Genomic DNA, 15217 nt, shown 5'->3' with positions numbered 1-15217 from the left:
TGGGTCTGTTCAAATTTTCTATTTCTTCCCTTCTGAGTTTCGGTAGTGTGTGGGCATCTAGGAATTTGTCCATTTCTTCAAGATTGCCCAGTTTGTTGGCATATATTTTTTCATAGTATTCTCTAATATAAAATCAATGTACAGAAATCAGTTGCATTTCTATATACCAGTAATGAAGCAACAGAAAGAGATATTAAGGAATTGATCCCATTTACAATTGTACCAAGAACCATAAAATACCTAGGAATAAACCTAACCAAAGAGTAAAAGATCTGTATGCTGAAAACTATAGAAAGCTCATGAAAGAAACTGAAGAATACCCAAAGAAGTGGAAAACCATTCCATGCTCATGGATTGGAAGAATATTGTTAAAATGCCAATACTACCCAAAGCACTCTACATATTCGATGCAATCCCAATCAAAATAGCACCAGCATTCTTCACAGAGCTAGAACAAACAATCCTAAAGTTTGTATGCAACCACAAAAGACCCTGAATAGCCAAAGTAATGTTGAAAAAGAAAAACCAAAGCTGGAGGCATCACAATCCTGGACTTTTAGCCTGTATGAAAAAGCAGTCATCATCAAGACAGCATGGTATTGGCACAAAAACAGACACACAGACCAATGGAACAGAATAGAGAAAGGAGAAATAGACCCACAAATATATGGCCAACTAATCTTCGACAAGGCAGGAAAGAGTATCCAATGGAAAAAAAGACAGCCTCTTTAGAAAATGGTGCTGAAAGAACGGGACAGAAGCATGCAGAAGGATGAAACAGAACAGTTTTCTTACACCATACACAAAAACAAATTCAAAATAGATGAAAGACCTAAATGTGATGCAGGAAACCATCAAAATCCTACAGGAGAAAACAGGCAGTAAACTCTTTGACCTTAGATGCAGCAACTTCTTTAATTTTTTTTTTAACATTTATTCATTTTTGAGACAGAGCATGAGTGGGAGAGGGGCAGAGAGAGAGGGAGACACAGAATCCGAAGCAGGCTCCAGGCTCTGAGCTGTCAGCACATGCCCCGATGTGGGGCTCAAACTCATGGACCGCGAGATCATGACCTGAGCCGAAGTCAGACGCTTAACTGACTGAGACACCCAGATGTCCCTCAGCTGCAGCAACTTCATACTTGTCATGTCCCCGAAGGCAAGGGAAATAAAAGCAAAAATGAACTACTGGGACCTAATCAAGATAAAAAGCTTCTGCACACCAAACAATCAACAAAACTAAAAGGCAACCAATGGAATGGGAGATGGTATTTGCAAATGGCATAGAGGATAAAGGGTTAGTATAAAAAATCTATAAAGAACTTACCAAACTCAACACTCAAAAACAAAAAATCCAGTGAAGAAATGGGCAGAAGACATGAATAGACACTTTTCCAAAGAAGACATCCAGATGGCTAAGAGACACATGAAAAGATGCTCAGCATTGCTCAATATCAGGGAAATATAAATCAAAACCACTCTGAGATACCACATCACACCAGTCAGAGTGGCTAAAAGTAACAACTCAGGAAACAACAGATGTTGTCGAGGATGTCGAGAAAGGGGAACCCTCTTGCACTGTTGGTGGGAATGCAAACTGGTGCAGCCACTCTGGAAAACAGTGTGGAGGTTCCTCAAAAAATTAAAAATAGAACTACCCTACAACCCAGCCTAGCACTTCTGGGAAATTATCCAAAGGCTACAGGAATGCTGATTCATAGGGCCACATGTACCACAATGTTTACAGCAGTGCTATCAACAATAGTCAAATTATGGAAAGAGCCCAAATGGCCATCAACTGATGAATGGATAGAGAAGATGTGGTTTATATATACAATGGAATACTACTCGGCGATGAAAAAGAATGAAATCTTGCCATTTGTAACAATGTGGATAGAGCTGGAGTGTATTATGCTAAGTGAAATAAGTCAGAGAAAGACAAATATCATATGATTTCACTCCTATGTGAATTTGAGAAACTTAACAGATGAACAGAGGGGAAGGGAAGGAAAAATAAGTTACAAACAGAGAGGGAGGCAAACCATAAAGGACTCTTGAATACAGAGAACAAACTGAGAGTTTATGAGGGGTGGGGGTTTGAGGGGTGGGAGGTGGGTGATGGGCATTGAGGAGGGCACTTGTGGGGATGAGCACTGGGTGTTGTATGTAAGTGATAAGTCACGTTAATCTGCTCCTGACACCAAGACTACACTGTATGTTACTAACTTGACAATACATTTTTAAAAAATGGCTTGCATCTTTAATTCTGTTTTCTATAGAGTTAAACTATATTTTAAACTAACAGGCATAGTTTTCAACAAGTCTCGGCTGTTGTGTGCATTGTGCACATTCCAAATAATGGACACATTAAACACAGTTACTGCTCAAAATCAAAACAAAACCCAAGATATGAAAACACCTGAATTCCCTGAAATTTTTGGATTTTTTAAAACATTGTATATACATATAATGTTTGTATTAGGGGACTAGAGAGTTTCTATTTATTTATGTATTTATTTGTTTATTTATTCATTCATTCATTTAAGTTTATTTTTATTTTGAGAGAGAGAGAGTGTGCAAGCAGGGGAGGGGCAGAGAGAGAGGGAGAGAGAGAATCCCAAGCAGGCCCACACCGTCAGCGCAAAGCCCAATGAGGGGCTCGATTTCATGAACCGTGAGATCATGACCTGAGCTGAAGTCAAGAGTCAGAGCTTAACCGACTGAGCCACCCAGGTGCCCCAAAAGGAGATTTTCTTAAACATGTTCATGATGCTACAAATTTTAAAATGGGTAAGAAGTAGTCTCTTAAACATGTTCGACCACACAAAGGAGATGAAGAAATTGTAAGTCTCAAAAAGTCGAAAGAAAAATACTGAAACAAAAGATAGTTTTGAGGCATATCAACCCCTTGAGGTCAAGGATGCTCTCGCCTCCACATTTGCTCTAGCCTCTGGCCCAGTACGGATGCATCTAAAGTGTGCTGTGTGCAAGAATAAAAAGCAAGGTTTTAAAATTACGCAAGCTTCTGTGGAATGTGGAAATACTGACATCCATCAACGGCACAGGAGGGATTCTGTGACTGAAAGAATGAATCTCAACAGAAAGTCAGATTAGATCACTTCCAGAATCGTCCCGTTGTTTACATAGGTCACTTCCCTTTTGCAGACACGCAAGTTGGGTAATTTGGAACAAATTCATATAATACATTTTAAGCACAGTTTCTTCTTTCAACGTGAATAAGTCCCCTAACAATTAATGGGACTCGTGGGGCAGGCTGATTGGAATACTAAGAATGACGGCTCTCCAAAAACGTCTGCACTTGAGCTTGGAGGCTCCTTGTTCAGGACTATGTCCAAACCAGAATATTTTGCAATCAGATAACTTGGACTTGTATTTCCCTCTTTATAATGCACGTATTAAGGTTATTAAACTCATTGAATAGTTTCATTGTTAAAATCTCTGTAAAATGTTCTATGGGAAAAAAGAAGAGGAAAATAAAATTTCGAACTGCTATAGCTTTATAGACGTGGAAGTCTATGCTAATGGCAAGAAATAACGTAAGCGTAATAAGCTTCTCTTAGACAAAAATGCAAATCATATCATTCCATATTAAGGATATGCAGTGTCGTCAACCCAGGTTCTGCCATGTTTGGTTTCCATATTGTTCTTACATGGAAAAAGGACCGTGGGGTTGAAACCAGAGACAGAGTTACTCTAACAACAGCCACTGCCCTCCAGCTCTCCCAGCCGTGCCAGGGACAAGGGTGGGTCACATGCCTTTACAGCAAGTGAGAGCCAGTTTCCCAAGATGGTCTCCCGTTCACTCTCTCTGCAACAAAGTACCAGGTTTCCTGAAATTCTCACAGCACTCAAGGTCCCCTTGCCATCACTTCAGAGCTCACCGCCCATCCGGGTAGGGGCTGCATCACCAAAGGAGGCAGGGAGGCTCTGTGCCTCATCCACTGAGTCTCCAACGGCTGCATGACTGATGGGGAGAGAAGAGGCTGTTTGTGTAGCGTTAGCGAAAGCTAATGACCCACCTCCTCATGGGGACTGGTGCCCATTGTTGGCAAAACCATCACTTGTAGGACCCTGTCTCAAAAAAAAAAAAAAAAAATCCACCTTTGGATAATAGAATGCTGATGGCCAATGCCTCGTAGGCTTTAGTGGCAAAGGTTAAGTTTTGGAAAGCAACTAGCTAATACTTCCCCTGAGTTTTTTCTTGAAAAGCTATGTGTGTGGAGCCCATATGGCCCACGATGTTCTTGACAGACAAGATTAAAATTAAGTGTAAGCATACGGAAAGTTCTTGAGGCTTCATTTAGGGCTGGCTTTGCATTTATTAAGGTGCACAGTGGCTCACGTTTTCACTAATGACAAATATATCAATTTTTCTTGATTATTCAACCTTTAATGATTGAATGATTTCTTAAGATACTGGATGACATTTTGGTATTCTCTGCTCTTTTTAGGAAAGCTTTCCAACCTCCCTTTGCTGACCTCTAACTGGGCTCCTGCCACAACGTACTATAATTTCTTACTCATGTCATGCCAAGGACCAAAAGCCCAGGAAGGCGAGAAACCGTGCTTTATTTCCTGTTTTTGTCATCAAATAATTTATACTATTAATATGTGCTAATTCAAGCTCTGGGGGTAAATAAAAGTATGGGGGGGAAACTTTACAGATTTCCAATCGTGATTATAATTTTCCTTTTTCACCTTACACCTTTTCAGACTGAAACCTTTTCACTAGTGTGCCAAGTGTCGATACTAATGGCAGAAATATTCTCTAATAGGCCCTGCGCAAGGGTCAGGATTTGCGGCGGCAGTTGAAGAGGAATCAAACTGGTTTGGAATTACATGTTAACAACACAAAAGTCACAGAGTGGACATAGCCTTTAGCGCTGTTTGTTTTCACATCCTGGATGGGACCCCCTTCACTCTGCTTTCGAAATACAGGGCTATCTTCTGATTTTACTCTGTCTTGTATGGAGGGTAGGTGATCATTCCAGTGAGAAACATGTGTCCATCTAGTGGAGAGCTGGGATCCCTGCACCAGGTGTAGACTTGTCTGGGGTCTGTTTTCCTCCTCTCTGCCCCAGTCAAGAAACCCCCCTCTCTCCCTGCATGCTTCGGCTTTACAGAACAATGCAAACTGTCCAGCCTACCCGGTTGCTTAAGTTACGAGATGACTAAAGGGCACGCTCAGAAGAGAAAGTAATGAACAGAGGATGAACCATATGTGTGTGTCCGAGTACGGTCCCCAACGCGGAAGCATCGAAAACATAGGAAAAGTGCATGCCTGTTGTCTTGGTATAATGATTCATCAGTGACTGAAAACGGAGGTGGTAAAACCTAGAAGTCATCAGAAGAAGGAAATACATTTATGTGAAGTAGACTGGATCTCCTAAGGACACTAGACCGATCTCTGTGATGAAACAGAATGGGGGCAGGATTTCCGGATTTCACCATCGTATGGGCCATCGACGGGTGCAGTGTTCCGAGAGGTGAGGCAGAATCAGCCACCACAAACAACCTCGTGTGATGGAATCAGAAAGGAAGCAGATATGCAGGTACGCAGTGAAGGCGGTTGACAACACAGCATTTTTAATCTGTATCTATAGAAAACATTTATATAAGCTCTCTAATAGAGGGATTATAGAAATACATTTAATATATAATAGTGTACTTCGGTGTACTTACTGTGAAAATAGCACATTTATTTAGAGAGGGGGTTTTGTGCCCAAAGTTCTTGTGGACGTTTTGAAATAGACCCATTTCCTTCTTCTGCAGGAAACGGTTACCGAGAAGCGCAAAAGGTACGCACAACTTTGCACACTCCTCATCAAAAGTCTTCTCCTTTTGGATGACATTCCCCAGAGTCATCTAGAGTGTTCACATCAGTAAAATATTCTAGAAAAACGTCTGTTTTTTTTACGGCCCCGTGTCTACACCTGCCGGCATTCGTGCCTCGTGCACATGGCCTGTCTTTCAATTCTCCATGTCCCTTCCTCGTAAGTACAGTGACATATGGTACACTCGTCCGTCTTCACTTCTCTTCCAGCTGGGATGACAGCAGTTTCTGCAAAGCAGTTTGGACCTGGAACGCAGAAAAACGTGTTATACTCACAGCGAGCGTTAATCCATAATGTATTTAATTAGGTAGTCAGCTTCACAGGATATGTTGTATTCACTGTCCCACGGATGACAGTGGGAAACCTATGCTTTAAACAATATGAAGTACCGCCACCTTTTTTGTGGGTGAAATGAAACTGGCATTATTTACATGTTTTTACGAGTGGCAATACTGTGATTTTCACGAACGGTTCCGTTTTGGGGCCTTATATGTAAGTCACACCGGCAACCATGTGATTTAATTCTAAGTAATCATAGGAAAAAGTTAGTGAAATGCAACTTTCAAAGAGCCAGGATGAGTCTGATTCTCCAAGGCACCTTTACAAGAGAGAGCTTAAATAAGCAAGCGGCAGGTTTCTAGATGTCACCATACGAACCAATGACCTGAGGGGCTCCTGAAACACTGGCTGCTGGTCCCACCCCCAGAGCGTCTGACTCACAAAGTGTGGGATGGGGCCAGAGGATCTGCTTTGATGACAAGTTCTCAGGTGCTGCTGCCACGAATGGTGGTCTGGGGCCCACGCTTTTGAAAAGCACCGTCTTAGCGTTTACCAGCCTGTGCGTCTTCCCCAGGCTTCCACGCGGGCCAAAGATCCCTACAAATCTCAGCGTCAGCCATAAGCTTCTCTGCCACCTGCATCATGCTCTATGGAAGGTCAGGGATATGAAGGAATGGTTGCCAACGTGATTTGACACGAACCGTTTTTATGTTATGGTTCACGCAGCTGATCCGGATCTGAACAGCTGCCTCCAAACCTCCCTCCAGAGTGGAAACGTCAGGAGTTAACCGTGGCCTCAACAAGGGCTCCCAGCACTGAACTTCAGCAGTGAGTCACATTCTCATTCTCCCTTCCTTTGCTTCCACGGTCTTTGATAATATGCCCACTACCAAAGTAGGCTGAACTGTGATGTGTGAAGTCATAAAAGAGACGAAAGACATTCATTCACCGACACCATTTGTAAAAATAAACTAATCCAAACAAGCTCCACGATGAAAACAGAATAATTCTAGGGGTTCCTGGGTGGCTCAGTTAAGTGGCTGTTGATTTCAGCTCAACACCCATGAAACACCCATGAATCTTATATTCTCATTCTCACTCTCTTTGGCATGCTTTCTTTCCATTTGTCTCCTTTGCAGAGTTTAATTTAAGGACACAATCTCCTAATTTGCCCTAAACTCTGTCAGTGTGCTTTGCACATAGAAGACACACCATAATTGCCCAGAAAACCTGTACTCACAGGTATAGGTATTTACAGGTCTCTACTCCAGAAAAATCTGAATTCAAAGTCTGATACCACTGCTTGATAGTTATGTGATCTTGGAATAAGCAATATAATTGTTTTGAGGTTTAAAAGCCTCAATTACAGATGGGCAGAAGACCTGAATAGATACTTCTAATGAAGACAACAGACACATACAAAGATCCTCAACATCAACCATCATCAGTGCATATCAAAACCACAATGAGATATCACCTCACACCTCTCAGAATGGCCAAAATCAAAAAGACAAGAAATAACAAATGTTGGCAAAGATGTAGAGAAATGGGAACCCTTGTGCACTATTGGTGGGAATGCAAATTGGTGCAACCACTGTGGAAAACAGTATAGAGATTCCTCAGAAAATTAAAAATAGAACTACTCTACTGGGGGGGGCGCCTGGGTGGCGCAGTCGGTTAAGCGTCCGACTCCAGCCAGGTCACGATCTCGCAGTCCGTGAGTTCGAGCCCCGCATCAGGCTCTGGGCTGATGGCTCAGAGCCTGGAGCCTGTTTCCGATTCTGTGTCTCCCTCTCTCTCTGCCCCTCCCCCGTTCATGCTCTGTCTCTGTCCCAAAAATAAATAAACGTTTGAAAAAAAAATTAAAAAAAAAAAAAAAAAGAACTACTCTACTGGGTATTCTGCTACTGGGTATTCACCCAAAAAAAACAAAAACACTAATTTGAAAAGATATGTGCAGGGGCACCTGGGTGGCTCAGTTGGTTAAGCATCCAACTTTGGCTCAGGTCATCATCTTGTGGTCCATGACTTTGAGCCCCACATCGGGCTCTGTGCTGACAGCTCAGAGCCTGGAGCCCAGTTCAGATTCTGTGTCTGCCTCTCTCTCTTTCCCTCCCAACTCACGCTCTGTCTCTGTCTCTCTCTCTCAAAAACTAAATGAACATTTAAAAAAAAGATATGTGAACCCCTATGTTGTTGCACCATTATTTATAATCACCAAGATATGGAAGCTCTCTGAAAGTCCATTGATAGGTGAATGGATAAAAAAAGATGTGGAATATATACACAATGGAATACTACTCAGCCATCAAAAAGAATGAGATCTTGCTATTCACAGCCACCTGGATGGACCTAAAAAGTATTAATTCTAAGTGAAATAAGTCATTCAGAGAAAGACAAATACCGTATGGTTATATATTTTTGCATGCGGATGCCTAATAGTTCTACCGCCATTTATTAAAAAGATAATCTTCATTGTCCTGTGTTGACTCCTTTGTCAAAGATCGGGTCACTATATGTGTGCAGGTTTATTTCTGGGTTCCCAATTCTGTTTATTGATCTAGTCATCATACCACACTGTCAGTTCATGTAGATTGTCAAATTTGTAGGCACAGAATTGTTCATTGTATCCCTTTATTATCTTTTTAATATCTGTGGGGTCTGGAGTGATGTCTCCTATTTCACAATATTACTAATTTGTGTCCTCTCTCTTTTCTCTTTAGTTAGCCTGGCTAGAGGCTTCTCAACTGTATTGACTTTTTTCAAAGAACCAAATCCTGGTTTCTTTGACTTTCTCTATTAATTTCCCATTTTCAATTTAATTGATTTCTCCTCAAATTTTTATTAATTTTTTTCCTTCTGCTTATTTGGATTTAATTAGCTCATCTCTTTCCAGTTTCCTTAGATGAAGTTTAGACTGATTTTAGTACTTTCTTATTTTCTAATATATGCATTCAATGCCATAAGTACTCCTCTAAGCCCTGCTTTTGCTGCACCCCACAAATTCTGATTAAGTTGTGTTTTGATTTTAATGAAGTTCAAAATTCAGTTTTCAAATTTCTCTTGGGACTTCTTTTTTAATCCAGGTGTTATTTAGAAATCTGTTGTCCATTGCCAAGTATCTGGATTTTCCAGGCATCTTTCTGTTGCTGATTCCTGGTTTAATTCCACCGTGGTCTGAGGGCAGACACCATAGGATTTCTATTCTTTTAAATGTATCACAGTGTGTTTTGTGGACTAGACTGTGGTTTATCTTGGCAAATAATCCATGTGAACTTGAGAAGAATGTGTATTGTGCCACTGTTGGATAAAATACTGAATAGATGTCAATTGTAACCAGTTGCTTGAAGGTATTGAGTTCAACTATGTCCTTACTGATTTTCTGTCTGCTGGATCTGTCCACTTCCGATAGCAGATGTTGAAGTCTCCAACATAATAGTGAATTCATGTGTTTCTTCTTACATTTCTATTGGTTATTTTCCCTCATGTATTCTGACACTCTGTTGCTGGTGAGTATCACACGGAGGATTATTATGTCTTCTTGGAGAACTGACCTGTTTATCTTTATGTTAATTACCTTCTTTTTTTAAGAAAAAAATTCATGGTTATTTATTTTTGAGAGAGAGACAGAGACAGAGCATGAGAGGGGGAGGGGCAGAGAGAGAGGGAGACACAGAATCCGAAGCAGGCTCCAGGTTCTGAGATGTCAGCATAGAGCCTGATGCAGGGCTCGAACCCATGAACTGCAAGATCGTGACTTGAGCTGAAGTTGGGACAACCAATCGACTGAGCCACCCAGGCACCCCAGACCTTCTTTATCTGTGATATCTTTCTTTGCTCTGAAGTCTACTTTGAAATTAATATAGCTACTCCTGCTTTCTTTTAATTAGTGTTAAAATAATATATTTTTCTCCATTTTTCTGACTCACTCTACTTCTATCTTCTAGGCCATTAATATTTAAAGTGGTTACTGAGGGGTGCCTGGGTGGCTCAGTTGGTTGAGCATCTTATTCTTGATTTTGGTTCAGATCATAATCTCACAGTCATGGGATTGAGCCCTGCATCTGGCTGTGTGTGCAGCCTGCTTGACATTCTCTCTCTCTCTCTCTCTCTCTCTCTCTCTCTCTGTTCCTCTCCTCTGCTTGTGCATGCTCTCTCTCTCTCTCTGGAAAATAAAATTAAAGTGTTTATTGATATAATTAGATTTCTATCTACCAGATTTGTTGTTTTCTGTTCCCCTTATTCTTTGTTCTTACTCTTGTTTCCTTCTCTTCTTGCCTTTTCTGGATTTAACTGAGCATTTATTATGATTACATTTTCTCTCTTTTTTAAACACATTTTATACTTCTTTTGTATTTTTTAAACTTTTTTTTTAACTGTTAATCCTAGAGTTTGCACTGTACATTTACAAATGATCCAAGTCTGCTTTTAAATAACGTTATTGTGTCTCCAGAGTGGTGTGAATAATGACAATAACAAATAATCCTAACTCTTCCCTCCCAGCCACTGCGTCACTATTATTCATTTCACTTCTCCATAAACATAAATAAAGATAGCTATCCAACTACATACATCAGCATACATAACCGAACACATTGCCTCCTGAATCATTTGGAATGGACTATTATCTGGTAGATCATTTAAGAATATGAAAAATAGAAGTTTTTGTTTTGCCTTTACTTATTCATTCTCTGGTGCTCTTCCTTTATGTAGATCCAAGTTTCTGCATTTCCCTTCTCTCTAAAGAGCTCCTTTTAACATTTCTTGCCAGGGAGGTCTCTTAGCAGAAAGTCCCATTAATTTTTGTTTGCCGGAGAAAGTCTTTATTTCTCTTTCACTTGTCAAGGATAATTTTGCAAGGCGCAAATTCTCTCAACACCATTTTTCTCTACTTGCTTGGATGGTTTCCTAGGAGAAGTCGAATGCAGTCCCTGTATTTGCTCCTCTGTAGGAAAGGTGCTTCTACCTCTGAATTCTTTCAAGATTCTTTGCTTATCTTTGATATTCTGAAGTTTGAATATGGTATGCCTAGGTGTAGGGGGTTTTCTGGTATCTATTCTGCATGGTATTCTCTAGGCTTCCTGGATCTGTGCTTGGTGTGTAACATTAATTTGGGGGAAATTCTTAGTCATTGTCTCAAATTTTGCTTCTGTTTTTTTTTAGGCATCTTACCCTTCTGATGTCCCTGTCATGCATGTATTACACCTTATGTAGATGGTCTATGGATCTTGGATATTCTGCTTATGAGCCCATCAAAGGAATTCTTCATTTATGTTACTGTTTTTGATCTCTAGCATTCTTCTAGCATCCTGGCATTTCTTTTTGATTTTTAGAGCTTCCATCACTCAACTTACATTACCCATCCATTCTTGCGCATTGTCTGCTATTTCCATTAGAACCCTTAGCATACTAATCACAGTTATTTTAAAATCCTGGTTTGATAATTCTAACATGCCATGCCTGACTTGGATTCTGAGGGTTGCTCATCTCTGTGTTTTTGACCTTTGAGTATGCCTTGTAATTTTTTTTTTTTTTTGACAGTTAAATACATAGTATATTGGGTAAAAGGAAGTGCTGTAAATAGAACTTTAGTAAGATGATGGTAAGGTAAGGGGTGGAGGGAGGGGAAGCATTCTGTATCCTATGACAAGGTCTCGGTCTTTCCATGAGCCTTTGCCTCTGGACTGTGAACTTTACAAGTGCTTCTTAGTCCCCACCCCCACTTCGGTTGTCCAGGATGGCTAGAATGGGCTGCACTTGGGTGCTTCCCTTCTCCCATGTGGAAGGCTGAAGTGAGGAGTTGGGTATTTCCCTTACTCCGGGTCAGTTATGTCCTGATAAAACTCCAGAGGGTTAAGCTGGCTCTGGTCAAATATTTTCCCTGGACGGCAGACCTTGTTAAAAAGAATAGAATGACCTGAAAGATTTCAAAATGGATACTTGGTCCCTCTACCTTCCATAAGACATCAGAGCGCATAAAATTATGGGAACCCTCTCCCAGGACCGGGTCCTGCTGGCATTTTTGACTGTCAGACTCATCCACACCGAACCTCCAGCAATTTGTCAGTTACAGGCTGTGACCTCAGATCTCTGGCGGGTCTAAGAAGAGTTACTGACTTTTCAGTTTGTTGAACTTTTTACGTTTTTAGGATAGAAAGGCACCTGGAAACAGCAATGATTGATTTTTGAAGACTGAACCAGTTTTACATACCTGGAATAAATCTCACTTGGTCACAATGTAAAATTCTTTATATATATTAGAGTATTTTGTTTAATATTGTAGTAAGAACTTTTGTTTATATTTATGCGGGATATAACACGGACTTCATTGAATGGGTTCAAAAGTGTTCCCTCCTCTATTGTTGGAAGACATTGTGTTGAGGTGGTATCAATTTTTTAAATATTTGGTATTATTCTCCAATGAAACCACATAAGTGGTTTTGAGGGGAGTTTTAAAAATGATGAATTCAATTTCCTGAATAGTTTTCATATAAGTTATCGATTTCCTATTCAGATGATTTGGGGTAGTTTTTATTTTTCAAGGAATTGGTTCATACCTTTTAATTTGTGAAATTCATGTGCGTAGAGCTACTGACAGTATTACTTTTAATGTCTGTTGGATGTAGAGTGTAATCTCTTGTTTTCTTTCTTTTATTAGTAATTTGTCTCTTCTCCACCCCTAAAATCTTTTGTTTTGCTGGAGGCGTTTATCAATTTTGTGAATCTTTTCAAGGAATCAGTTTTTGTTTCACTGATTTTTCTCTAGTGATTTTCTGTTTTCAATTTTATTGATTTTTGTTCTCATCTTCATTATTTTTTCTTTCTACTACTTTCGGTTTATTTTGTCTTTCTTTTTCTAGCTTCTTGAAGTGACTTAATTGACTTGAGAATTTTCCTCTTTTTTAAAGTCAGCATTTAGTTTGATAAGTTTTCCTTCCAGAACTGCTTCAGCTGGTGTCTCGCAGGTGTGGACGGGTTGTATTTTTATTTTCATGAGACATTTAATTTTACAGACTTGTAACTCAAGAACTATTAAGGATCTTGAGGGGGAAAAATGCTCATGATAAGTTGGTACACTAAAATACAAATTACTGCAGAGAATCCTGATGACTAAAAATAGATTCTGGCCACTATCATCATTCATGGGCAAATAAACCTCCATATAGTTTACCTCCTTAGTAACTAGGGGAATAGAGAGAAACAGTTTTTAATCTTTATCAATTAATCTAATTATAAATTTAACTTTCATATTTATATGCTACTTTAACAGAAACATGAAGCACACTGAAAAATTTCACAAACATGGAAAACAAGATTTAGACCAAGTATGAGTCAAGTTACATGGCTCGTGTTAATTGCTGATACATTACATTATGTTCACCTGGCCTGGTTGTTATTAGAGGCCGCTGGCTAAAGATGGCTAATTTCATAATGAACACAGTACATAATGCTTTTCTTACCTCTGGGACAGCCATTTAAGTTAACAGCTGATAGACATTGATAAACTCAACCTCTCTGTGTTAATTGGATGTCAGGGCAAAGGATTTGCAATTGTGAAAGCTGTTGTTTATACCATCTGGACCCCATGAACAGGTGCACCCTCTTCTCTGTGGCTGATGCACAGAATCAGAATAGCTCAGAGCCAACGGGCATGGTGCCTGCTCATGGAGGGCCGTCCACGGGAAGGAGCATCTCATTCCCTTCAGGGCCTCCACACTCCATCTCTTCAAGTGCAGTCTGTGTTGAGTTCCCCGTTTTACCCTGGTTACCAGCACAATTAGCCCATGACGGGTGTTCATTTAGGGTGTACCGAACTCACGATACTTTAGGCTGAAGCTCACAAATTCTAAATCAAGCTTGAACCTGCTGGGACATTTGTCATATGAAGAATCCCTCCTGGCTGCTCCTGGGTCTCCCACAGAACCGCCTTCCCCAGGACAGCCTCAGTGCCCAGCGATGGGCTGGGAGCCCCTGGGGACAGGAGCCACAACTACACTGCCATTTCATCCCAGGGTCAAGGACTGCAGGCAGCACAGGGCTGGAGCTCAGGAAATACACAATCAGGTTACAGTTTTAGAATTAAATAATGAATGGACATGACTAAAATAAAACTAATACAGCCCTGCTGATGGGTAAGTTGCCAATATGCTTCAGATTTTGACAGCAAGCAATGGAAAGCAGCAATTAGACATGGAATTAATGAAGAAAGGTCTCCACAGGTGCCTGGAAGCATATCTCCTTCTCTTCCATCAAAGACCAAACATTGAGGAACAGCCCAGCACACGAGAATGACAGGGCAACGGAGCAGAAATCCATGCGGTGTAGGAGCCCAGCGGGGGCCAGCACTGGCTCAAGGCAGCTCATTTTATTTCAGGCACTAGACTATTGGCATTCTTTCCTTTGGAGCCATGCATTAAAATAAGATTAATTCCCAAGTATACCGAACTCCACATCAGTTTCCCATCTTGAAACAGCTACGTCTTCCCTACCCTGTTGTAAATCGTGTTCCCTACCCCACAAATCTGACTTCTGAAGATGAAATCTCCCGCTGTTATTTGCACAGAGGAAGCAACATCTAACGCATTTCAATTTCCCTCTCATATACCTGGTGTATGTTAGATTCGTAGGGCGTTGGTCTCAAAAAGCCAGGAAATACCGTTTTACTAACATGCATTTTCATCTCCCCGCCAAGTCGAATGAAATAACCAAGTATATGTTCACGTGTTTGTGTGTGCACACATGATCACGGGCACATGCATGCTCTTCTGGGAAGGGTCTAGTACAAAATCATTTTTTAACCAGAAAGTGGGGAAAAAAAGAGCAATTAAACCAAGGAAAAATCTTAAATGGCACTAAATTATGCATGAAAACTAAACAGACTTGGTCTCTGTAGAAAACCTTCTTCTTCAAAAGAAAACAGTTCTGGAAAATTAATATCCTGCCCTCGGGGTGGCTCCGGGCGCATGCTGTGAGGACACACAATGTTCCACACGGTTTATGATTCCTTTCGGCTTCCTGGGAACCCGCCCTTATTCTGATTCCCGGACCTTAGGGGATAACTGCTGGGTCATCTTTCTCCTGTT

General features: G+C 40.6%; 1 protein-coding gene across 1 annotated transcript in view; it reads right to left on the bottom strand.

The window, feature by feature from the left end:
• Window positions 1-5585: 5585 nt before the first annotated feature.
• Window positions 5586-15217, bottom strand: part of VWC2 (von Willebrand factor C domain containing 2) — a gene marked incomplete at its 5' end in the record, with an annotated part of 123339 nt that continues 113707 nt past the window's right edge. Inside the window, one exon of the mRNA XM_040455084.1 lies at window positions 5586-6100. Coding sequence (XP_040311018.1) covers window positions 5949-6100 — 152 coding nt within the window. The remainder of the gene's footprint in view (window positions 6101-15217) is intronic.

This window comes from Herpailurus yagouaroundi, unplaced genomic scaffold (assembly GCF_014898765.1).
Source record: "Herpailurus yagouaroundi ecotype Mexico unplaced genomic scaffold, PumYag 214, whole genome shotgun sequence".
NCBI lineage: Eukaryota > Metazoa > Chordata > Mammalia > Carnivora > Felidae > Herpailurus > Herpailurus yagouaroundi.
Note: the sequence above shows the minus strand (reverse complement) of the source record. Positions and strands in the feature narration are given on the sequence as shown.